The following is a 10,326-nucleotide window of genomic DNA, read 5'->3' on the forward strand; positions in this document are numbered from 1 at the left end:
CGCTACTTAATAAAAACTTTTAACTAGCACAGATCCAGAGGAGACAGGCCAAGCAGATCTCCCTCTGGTGGTGTGGATATGCCATACCGCAAGGCACTAATTAAATCTCTGCTCGCCGGGAATTAAATCTCTACATCCATACGGCACCAGGGTTTCTTCAGTGGCCCTTTCCCCTGCTCTGCTTCAAGAGCCCCTTTGTGCAGGCACAGCTTCCAAGGACATCCCTCGATAGGGCCAAACCTCTGCAGTGATTATCATCTGTTTGTGAGGCAGAGAGGGACACTTGGGATACAGCTGCTGGTTACAACTTCACCCGGGAAACATGCCTCGGAGGTGGGTTGAGCTAATTTCCCTCGATGGGTAAAAATATCAGTGTTTAAGATCTAAAGCCCATTTAGCTAAAAGTTGTTTTGTGGATTTGTGTTCCTGAATCTCTTTTTTTCAATAGGACTTCCCAATGTTCACAACTTTTCTGCACCAGCTGATTATTCAAAGGTTCCTGTGTGGGCTCAGGAATTGCTTTTCGCTAAGAAATAATGTGGTGGGTGTTCAACTGCAGAGGGCAGGTGCTCTCACTTGCTGGGACCCTGTGGGCTGTGCTGGGCCAGGGAGATCACCTCGACCACAAGGACAAGAGTGTTTTGGGTTTACATCCTCATTTAATGTCTGTGCCTTTTGGGGAAGAGGGGGCGAGAAAGCGGCGTCTTCATCTGTAGTGGGAGAGCCACGCTGCTGTTTGTTTTGTCAAAATTACATTCAGTCCATCGTGCTGCTTAAAACTGACACAGCTCCATCTGTTTTTGCACTCGGATGAAAGTACTGCTTGGGTTTGGATTCAGCTCCTGGCCTGAAGTCTGTCTCTGCAGCTCTAAGGGATAACATTTTGCCCCACAGCAGTGTTAAGAGCCCTCGGCAAAGGCAGCTGTTAAATCCCCTCAGGAAAGTGGGAGTCCTCTGCGTTTCCAGTGTGCTTCTTTGAAGGAGGTACTTTTTTCCTGTAGAAAGTTTTGTCCTTGATGAAGAGCTAAAAGCTGCCATCCTGGAAAGGGGGGGAGAGGAGCCGACCTGCTTGGGATGTGCACGCCAGGACAAAGCTGCCTCATCCTTCCGGGCATTGGGTACTGGTTACTGATCCCACCCCCACCACAGTGCTCAGCCCTGCTTGGAAATTCCTTGTGGGTCAGCACCGCGGGTGCTGGGATGGGAAGTTTTGCCTGGGCAAGCACAAGGATCTCCTGGCAGCAGCTGAGCATCGCTTTGCTGCAGTGTTCCCAGGATGCTCAGGGACTCTGCAGTGGAATCTGTTCAGGGCAGAACCCTCGGCTGGAGCAAAGCAGGAGCAGCACCATTTCCCCCAGCTTGAGGCTACACCTTCCTGGGTTAAAATAAATGTAACACCCTGAGGGGTTTGGAGGGTACTGGGGAAAACCTCCTGGCTGAAGGGCAAGAGCTGGGGGAAATGGACTAGGCTGCCAGGTGAGGAAGGGAGCCCTCTGAGGTCCCTGGAGCTACATGCAGGCACTGGCAAAGTTGCTGAGCTGCTGTGGAATACTGGTTCTGGGAGAAGTCTGTGTGCAGGGCTCTGAAGTTTCTGGGTTTTTCAAACATAACTGGATTTTGTGGACTGGGACAGCTACCTCTCCCCCTCTTTGCCAGCTGGGGTGTTGTGCTCTCTCCGGTCCCATGCAGCACACTCCTTTGCTGGGATAGGGAAGTGCAAATTCAAAGGGCCTCATGCTGGTTGCTGGGAAAGGTGGCTGTGCCAGAGCAGAGGTACAAACCGTGCCTAGAGCTTGGCTGGATGGGTCAGGGAACATGATCCTCTGGAGGAATGGCCAAATCCATGGCAGAAGGGGAGAAGATGCAGGTAAGGAACTGCTGTGTGAGTTCTGAAAGCCTTGTCCTTCCTGATCACAAGAGTACAGAGCCTGCAGGAAGTGCCCCTCAACCAAATGCTGCTGGTGCTCATGGTGAGTTTGGCAGCCCTCACGTTGGAATTGGGCCTGTGTAATGCTGCGGTTGGGATGTGCCTTTGCCCCTGCTGGGTCTTCTCCTTGCCCCACTTTGGTGGTGAGGTGCCATGAAGCTGCAAGTCCTCCTGGCTCATCCAAGGAGCACTCCCAGGGTCCCTCTCCCTGCACGTGGGGCTGGGAGGTGCATGGGCACAACCCTGGGAAGGTTCCTGTGTTGTGCCCGTGCTCCACTAAGCTGAGGCAGAAGTGGTCCATCTCCTGATGGTCCCCAGCTTCCCATCATTTGGCGTTTCCTAAAATAGTGTTAGTTCTCCAGGAAAGGGAGGTGAAATATCCAAGCCCCCAAAACAGCTCCATCTCTGGGCTTAGCTCAGTTCCCAGCCAGCTGTTAGCTTATTTCCATATGAAATGTATTTGTGCTGCTGAAAGCATCCAATGCACCTGAGGGAATGAGCTGTCTAAGGAATACTGCCTGTCTTAGCCCAGTACACGTGTGTGTCACGGGGTCATTCCACAGCCCCCACCCCAGGCACAGGGACAGCACCAGGCTGGGTGGGATATGCTGTTTGAGCCTCCCATGACAAGCAGTCCCCTTGCCCAGCAGTGGAAGGAGAGGTTGTCAGCACCCACGGGGTGCCTGTAGCACCCCTGTTACCCCTCATCCTGCTATCCCAACCCTGGCACCTTGTGAACAGGGCAGGATGTGGCCCTGCCACCCCCAGCCTGGTGACAGCAGCAGCGGCACGCCAGCCCCCCACCCCAATTATTGTTGGGTGTCGCAAAAGACATTGAAAAGCAAGGAGAGCTGTGAAGAGGGTCATTTTAGTGGCTCTTTCTCTCTTCTTTTTTTTTTTCCCCCCCGAGAAGGAAGTTAGAAAAGCAGAGCCCTCAAAGCCGCATTGAAAGGGTGACAGAGACGGGATAATGCGTAAGACTGAGGGAAGGAATCTCAGAGCACTCGCCACGGTGTTTTAATGATCTGTTAACAATTGCCCCTTTCAGGGGAGAACATATGGTAGATGGTTTGCTTAAAAAAAAAAAAAAAGGACAAAAAAAGAAAAAAGAAATTACTTCAGAAACTTAAATGATGGTGGAAAATGGTGGGGATTGCGGTGAAGAGCTGGGGGAGGGAGGTGTAGCCCCCGGAGAGAGGGGATGTCAGATGATGAGGGGATGTCAGATAATGTGTCCCTGAGCACGGGGGCTTTGCTGGAGCCAGAGACCCCGAGAAACACCGGTACCCGGGAGCTGCGGGGGGTAGCTGGGGCTGGGCGCCTGACAATGAAGGAAAATTATGAGGCTGCTGATAAAACCCAGGAAGCTGCTGGGACCCCTGAGGACAAGGGCTGGAGCATCCCCCCCAGCTCGTGCTCAAGCCCAGCTGCGCGGGAAGGGCTGGTCCTGCGCTCCCCTCCCTGCAGCTGGGGCAGATGGTGACAGTGCTCTGGCCGCACGCAGGTGGCGAGTGCTTCGAGGTTTCCCTGCTGTTACCTGCCTTGAGATCATTGCCTTTCTCCTGCTGCAACCTATTGGCATGAGTTTAGATTGTGGCTCACCAAAATCACACACACTGGCTGGTGGTAACTTGTCTTGCAGAGCTGGGCTGCAGCTAAAATACTGGTTTACAACTGCAGTGTTTTGTGTGAAAATACACGGATCTTTTCTTTTTAATTTTTGTTGCAAATACATAATTTCTTACCGAGATCCAGGAGTCAGGCTGGGTGCTCACCTTTGCAGAGGTCCTGGCATGAGCTAGCAGGAGGGGTTCTGCTACTTATGGGCTCCCCAGGTTCATTTATACACCTGGACTTGGGAAGGAAATGGTCCCATCTGGATCTAAAATTGTCTTCTCAGCACTGCAGAAGCGCAGGGCACGAGAAGGCTCCAATTCAAAGGTTAGGGATTTGGTAGAGGCAGCCCAGTGCTGGATGAAGGGTTGGGAGAGGGGTACCAGCACAGGGTGTGTGCAGATGGGCAGGCATGTCTGGGGAAAGCTGCGATGGAGCACCATGGCTGCCTGACAGGGACACCAGGGCAAGATGTACCAGAACAGGGGAGTAAAGATGTGGGGAAGGGAGCAAAGCTGGAGCAGAGGAAGGGATGATGCTTCCTGAGACTGAAAGAAGGGAGCAGATGGGAAAAGACCAGGCTGGCACAGGGCTGGTCAGGGAGAGGATGGGGTCATGCACCGGGAGGGTGGGTGTTGCTGGGATTGGTGTGGGGGCTGCAAGGACATTCAGCCCTGTGGGCCAGTCATCACAGCACTGTAGGCTACAAGATGTGGCTGGCACAGCTGAGAATGGCGATGGGGTTACCAGTAAGTACGTGAGGCCAGTGGGAAAATATCCACACCACAACTTTGAGTCACATCCCTCCTGGCAGCAGGGGTTTGGCTTAAGCAGTGACCCCTGCACCACACTGGGCACATCTCTCTGTGGTGGCAGCGGCCTGGCACCAAATTCAGTTGGCAAAGAAAGGGTTAAAGCCCCCCCATCTTGCTCTGCCTCATGCTGAGGGCTTCGATGAAGCTCTGTAGAGGGGTGAGTGATGTGTGAGTCCATCAGGGCACCTCTGCCCTTTTTTCCAGATTGGACAGAGTATTTCCTTCCAAACTCCTGGCTTTTAGCAACTTGTTTGCTTCTCTAAAGCCGGCTCTGGTGCATTCTGCTATGTTCAAAGTCTGACAGGTGGAGCCTCTAAATCAAGAGAGGAAAGCACATCTTTATTTATTTTTGGAGGTCAGGAAGCACCATCTGTCTGTTTGATGGGCAGCTGCAGAGTGAGGAGTTTCAGAGAGCCCATATGACCAGTCTGCTGTGCTTATAACCCCACCATGCATCAAAATGCTAGAAGTTATGTTTTTATCCTTATGGGAATGAAGGGCTGGTCAGGAAGGTGGCAGTTTGAGCTCAACATATCCATGGTCTGTAATTATTCACTGATGGCCAAAGGAGAGTTGATGAAAGCATATACTGAAGCCTCAAGCCTGTGTTGTCCAGCTGGTAGCTGGTAAATGGACCACTGCCAGCTGGTGAAGTCTGAGTGCTGCTGCTGCTGGTGTTGGATTCTGCCAGATCTCACCACAAACTTGGTGTGAAGTTTAAAGAACTTGGAACACCTAAGTGAGGGAGATGTGTAACCCACCCTGCCTGCTCAGGCTATCATCAGGGTGGAGGAGAAACCCTTTTTTCTGGCAGGTGAGACAGGCTTGGGCAAGGAGCCACTTGCCCACAATGGAGAGGTGAGCAAGCCTGGCAGAGACTGGCTCCCAGAGAAGTGAGGAACATCCTTCTCTACCTGGGTAGATGCTTGGATGGTTGAGTAAATATTTTAAGATAACAGGTTTCACGGGACTCACCTGTAGGCATCACAGACCAGAACCTAACTGACCCTTTTGTACTTGGCATTGGTTCCCTGCCTTTTCTCTCCACGGTATTTCTTTTCCCTTCCTCTCTCCTATCCAGAGATAATTCAGGTTTTTTCTATGCTAAAGATTGTTGCATTCTGACCCAGAATGTCTCAGAACAGCTGTCTGCTCTTGCAGCCTTATGAAGGCATCTCCTTTCAGGCTGTTTTAAGGGCACATAAGTATGGAGAGAGGTTTATTGTAGAGTGGGATGGCACACTGAAAACTCTTGGGCTTTCTATCAGGGCTTCTCTTCTGGTGAAGTGACAGCATTCCTTATCCCAGGGCTTATTTCTCCTTGCACAGAATTATAGAATGGTTTTGATGGAAGGAATATTAAAGATCATCTAGTTCCACTCCCCACTGCCATGGGCAGGGATGCCATCCAGTAGACCAGGTTGCTCCAAGCCCTGTCCAACTTGGCCCTGCATGATTGCAGGGATGGGACAGCCACAACTTCTCTGGGCAACCTGTGCCTGGGCCTCTCCAGCTTTCTTGGAGCCCCTTTAGGCACTAGAATGGGCTCTTAACATATTGTCTCCGTAGAGCCTTCCCTTCTCCAGGCTGAACACCCCCAGGTCTCTCAGATTGTCTCACAGCAGAGGTTCTCCCGCTCTTGGGGCATTTTCGTGGCCCCAAGGGGCATTTGGATGCATGATAATGTAACAAGTGCTGAGGACTGGTCACAGTGGCTCGCTCTGGAACTTCCACCCCTCAGCTGCCCATTAAACGGACAGACCGTGCTCTGTTGTGCCCAGCTCAGCGCTCACCAGGTAATGAAGGACTTCCCGAGGCGGCTCCTTCCATCCCGGCGAGCATTCCTGGTCCCTGCCCGTGGCCGACTCCCTCCCCGGGGCCGCGCCGCTGCGCCCGCCCGTGCGCTCCGTCGGGCGGCTCCGGGGACGCGCTCCAGCCGCCTCTTGCCGGGGCTCGCCTTTCCTCTCCAGTTTGTTTTTTATATATATATTTCTTTTTGCGCCTCTTCTTCTCTCACTCTTGTAGGAAAAGGAGGAAGGGGGGGAGGAAGGGAGAAATATTGTTTGAATTCACAAAGGGGGGCATCTGGTGCACCTTGCGCCTGGCATCTGTGCTCCTTGTGTCCCGAGCAGCGCGCTCGCACCGGGGCGAGGGGCAGGAGGGGCCGGCGTGCATCTGTTGGGCGCCACAATAAAGTCACAAAACAGCGGCGCGGGCCCGGCCCCGCCGCGCTGCCCTCTCAAAGGGGGACGCGGGGCTGCGGCTCCCAGGTATTATGCGCCGGGTAGGTAGGGCCGGGGCAGCAGCTGCTCCGCCGACCCGCCCGACATATGGCACCGCAAATCACGGTACCTCCTGAGCAGCCCGGCCGGGGGGAGCGGGGGGAGGACGGGGAGGCCGCCGGGGCAGGTGCCTCCGCCGTGCGCCCGCCGCTGCCACCGCCTCATCACCGGCCCCGCCGGCGCGCACCGGTGGCCCCGGGCTGGGTGGAGGGCACGGAGCGGCCGGCTGCCCCGGACCCTGAGATCACCCCCAGGACGGAGAGCGGGCCCAGCCTTATCTGCCCTCCCCTCTCCCGAGCAAACAGCCCCCGGCGGGCAGGCGGACTGCGGCCGAGCCCCGGCTCGCCAAACGTTCCCGACGCCTGGCAGGCGAGGGATGCGCCGGGGCCGCTCTGGTTACCATATGTTTTCAATAAAATAAGACAAATAGGGCCGGGAGATAGGGATTGCAGTAAACCTGTTATAAAGCAGCATAAACCAGGCCAATGTAAACGGCAGCAGGGCCCCTCCAGGAAGGGCCGTTGGGTGCCAGCTCCGCACCGGGCGGCCCGGCCAGGTGTGAGCAGGAGCCCGCAGCAGTGCCCCCGCAGGTTTTTATCACGTTCGTGGTAATATGGTGCTTGTTATGCTAACTATGAGTAAACATCCCCGGCCGGGCTTTGTGGCGACGGGAGAGAGTTATCGGAAAGTGGCAGTGGGAAGGTGATTTAACAATAAAGTTGTCTTGTTTGCCAGCAGGTGATGTCTGCCCCTAGCCCCATGATTAATGCTTCCCAAAGCACTCCACTTTACAATCTCTTGTAATTATTTATTAAACGAAATCTATTTATTATTATTTTAGCAAACAGCGGTACCAGGTGGGGCTTTCTTTTCCTCTTCAGCTTTTGTTTGAAGGACGTTTGAAGTGGGCAGTCTGAGGCTTGGAAACTCGCTCGCCAGATTTTTTTGTCATCCAATTGCAGAGGCACAAAAAAAACCCCCCAACCCCGCCGGGCCCTTCCTATTCATCCTCCGCTGCCCTCCAAGCCGCCCCTCGAGAAGGGGCGCCCGAGCCGCCGCGATGGACGGCCCCCCTCGGCACCCTCCCCCGCCCTCCCCACGGGGCTGTCCGCCCGCCGTACCGCGCTCCTGGAGAGGCAGAGCGCACAGCCCCACACCGCCGCGCATCGCGCCGGCCAAGGCCACCCCGCGGGGCCAGGGACCAGGCCGGGCAGGGGGAGCTGCCCCCCGCCTCGCCGCGGCCCAACGGGGCCGCTCCGGCTGCTCCCGGCACAGGCATCCCGGACCGGGATCCGCCGCGCCGCTTTGGTGAAGGAGAGGGGGGACTCCCGCCCCGCAGGGGCTGCGCCGTCCCGGAGGCCCTGCCCGCACCCCCGGGGGCATCGTGTCGTGCAGGGGGACCCCGGCCCCATTGCCCTCGATCCCTCGTCCTCCGCCGGGGAAAGGTGCCCCGGGCCCGGGCCGCTCCCCGCCGCCCGCCGAAGCCAGCGCGCAAAAGTCCCCGGCACGTTTTGCGCACTGAGTTCCGGCAGCAGCGCGGCTGTCCCCGGGCCCAGAGCCGGGCCGACGGGGCTGGGGTGGCCTCGGCCCTTGGGAGGGCCCTTCCCCCGCGGGATCCAGCCCCTATTTCCCTTGTGGGAGCAAAGTCACGACGCGGGTGAGGGCTGGAGAATGGCGTCCCGTCCCCTCCGGTGCTGGCGCTCGCCGCCCGCAGCGCAGCGCCCACAGCTCCGCCGGTCGATGCGCGAGGATGTTCCCGGCGCTGCAGGGGAGAGGAGAAGGGTGACGAGAAGCGGCGGGGTTCCCCTCCGGCATCGGAGGGGATGTCCCGAGAGTGCCCTGCGGCGCCAGAGCAGCGGGAAGTGGTTGTAGCTGTGCCGAGGGGAACGGAGCTGGAATGGTGCCATCTGGACCTTCACGTCTGGCACCGGGGGAGACACCGCCTGGTGCGGCGGTGCGTGCCCGGCTATTCCGGGGCCCGGCGCTTCCCTGCGCTACGCAGCCGAGTGCTGGGGAGCCTCCTGTCATCGCTGGGGCTCTGTACCCCGCTCCGACCCCCACTGCACCCCAACAGAGCCCCGGAAAGTGCGGCCGCCCCGGCCGTGGTGCAGCCCCCCCCGCCCGGGGTCGGCGGCTCGGCCCCGGGGTCCCGTCCAGGGAAGGGCTGGCGGGCGGGGCCGGGCCGGGGGAGAGGGGCGGGCGGGGGCGGGGGGTCCCGGCGCGGCACGACGGTGCGTGGAAGCCAGCGGGGTCTCGCGTGGCGGGGCCGGGGCAGAGGGCGGTGCCGGGCCCGGCACGCTCCCGTCGGGCTGATAAGATAAAAGCGTGCCAAGGGGTGGGTGCGTGCGGGGGGGCGCACACGCCACCCGGCCGGGAAATCCCCATTGTCTGCCGGCCCTATATATAGGGGCTTAACGGCAGTCGTGTGCCGGCGGCACAACTTCTGCCCGCACTCGAGAGACTGCGGGGAGGGGGGAGCTGCGCGGGGCGCGCAGCCAGAGCCGCTCTTCTGCCCTGCAGCCTCGGCTGGGCTCAGCAGACACAGCCACGGGGGAGAGGGCTCTCCCGGGCCGGCCAACGCGGATTTGGCTTCTCAGGATGGCCCCGCAGAGCGACCGCTCGCCGGACGAAGGGCAGCCGTATTTCGGTGGCGCCGAGGACCCCTCCTCGGCGGCCGGTGGGGGCTCCGCGGGCAGCCGGGGCGCTTCACCGGCTCGCACCGCCCTGGCCCCGCGGGAGACGGCGGCCCGCAGGAAGGGGAAGACGCGGCGGGGCCGCGGCAAGGCGCGCAACGAGGGCTTGCTCAGCAAGCAGAAGAGGAGCCGGCGCATGAAGGCAAACGACCGGGAGAGAAACCGCATGCATCACCTCAACTCCGCCCTGGACGCGCTCCGCAGCGTCCTGCCCACCTTTCCCGACGACGCCAAGCTCACCAAGATCGAGACGCTCCGCTTCGCCCACAACTACATTTGGGCGCTTACACAGAGCCTCCGCCTGGCCGAGCAGAACCTGCCCGAGCCCCCCGCGCCGCCGCCACCCCCTGCCACCGCCTCCCCGGGGCCCTGGGACTCGCCCTGCCCTGCGGCCCCGCCGCCCGCCGCTCTGCGCCGCGGCCCCGCCGCCTTCCCCGCCTTCCTCTGAGCCCGCCGCCCGGCCAATGTCCCCCCGCTTGCGGCCTTCAAAGAGCCGGCGGGGCGGAGCGGGGACTCCCGGCACTGCGCCCCGGGGGGCGGTGGGAGCCCCGCTCCCCCACGCCCCGTCCCGTCCCGCTCGGCTGGAAAGCGCAGCGGGAGCGGGCGGACAAAAACAAATCACGGTTTTGTACTCGTTAACGGTAAATTATATTAATTTGTCGCTATCGGTATTTATTGATTATATTTTGTAACAAATATGTATTTTGTATATAAGAGTATTTTTAGCAGCGGTGGTCCAGCTGTCTGTACCCGCAGCTGTATTTTGGGTTTTCTGAAGAAGAAGAGGAAAATAAAGCGTGTCGCGGCCAGACCTGTGCAACGCCGTGTTTTTATCAACGAGCGCTCTCCGGGAGTTTCAAAATCGCGCGCACCAATGCCGGGGAGGGCAGCGCCCGCCCCGCGGGGGCTTCCTCGGGATCCCGGGCGGTGTGCCCGGTGCGGGGTCGCTCCCTTGCGGGAGACGAGCGGCGCAGCGGGGTCCCGCGCCTGTGCGC

At 58.6% G+C, this 10,326-nt stretch overlaps 1 protein-coding gene across 1 annotated transcript; it reads left to right on the plus strand.

Moving 5' to 3' along the window:
* Positions 1 to 9,236: 9,236 nt before the first annotated feature.
* Positions 9,237 to 9,779, plus strand: NEUROG3 (neurogenin 3). The gene has a single exon (XM_048312144.1). The coding sequence runs from the start codon at positions 9,237 to 9,239 to the stop codon at positions 9,777 to 9,779; it is 543 nt and encodes a 180-aa protein (XP_048168101.1).
* Positions 9,780 to 10,326: the final 547 nt, after the last annotated feature.

Source organism: Corvus hawaiiensis, chromosome 8 (genome assembly GCF_020740725.1).
Source record: "Corvus hawaiiensis isolate bCorHaw1 chromosome 8, bCorHaw1.pri.cur, whole genome shotgun sequence".
Taxonomy (NCBI): Eukaryota; Metazoa; Chordata; class Aves; order Passeriformes; family Corvidae; genus Corvus; species Corvus hawaiiensis.

Bases quoted from the DNA above. Each gene is read 5' to 3' on its own strand.
- NEUROG3 (XM_048312144.1), top strand. From the start codon at position 9,237: ATGGCCCCGCAGAGCGACCGCTCGCCGGACGAAGGGCAGCCGTATTTC.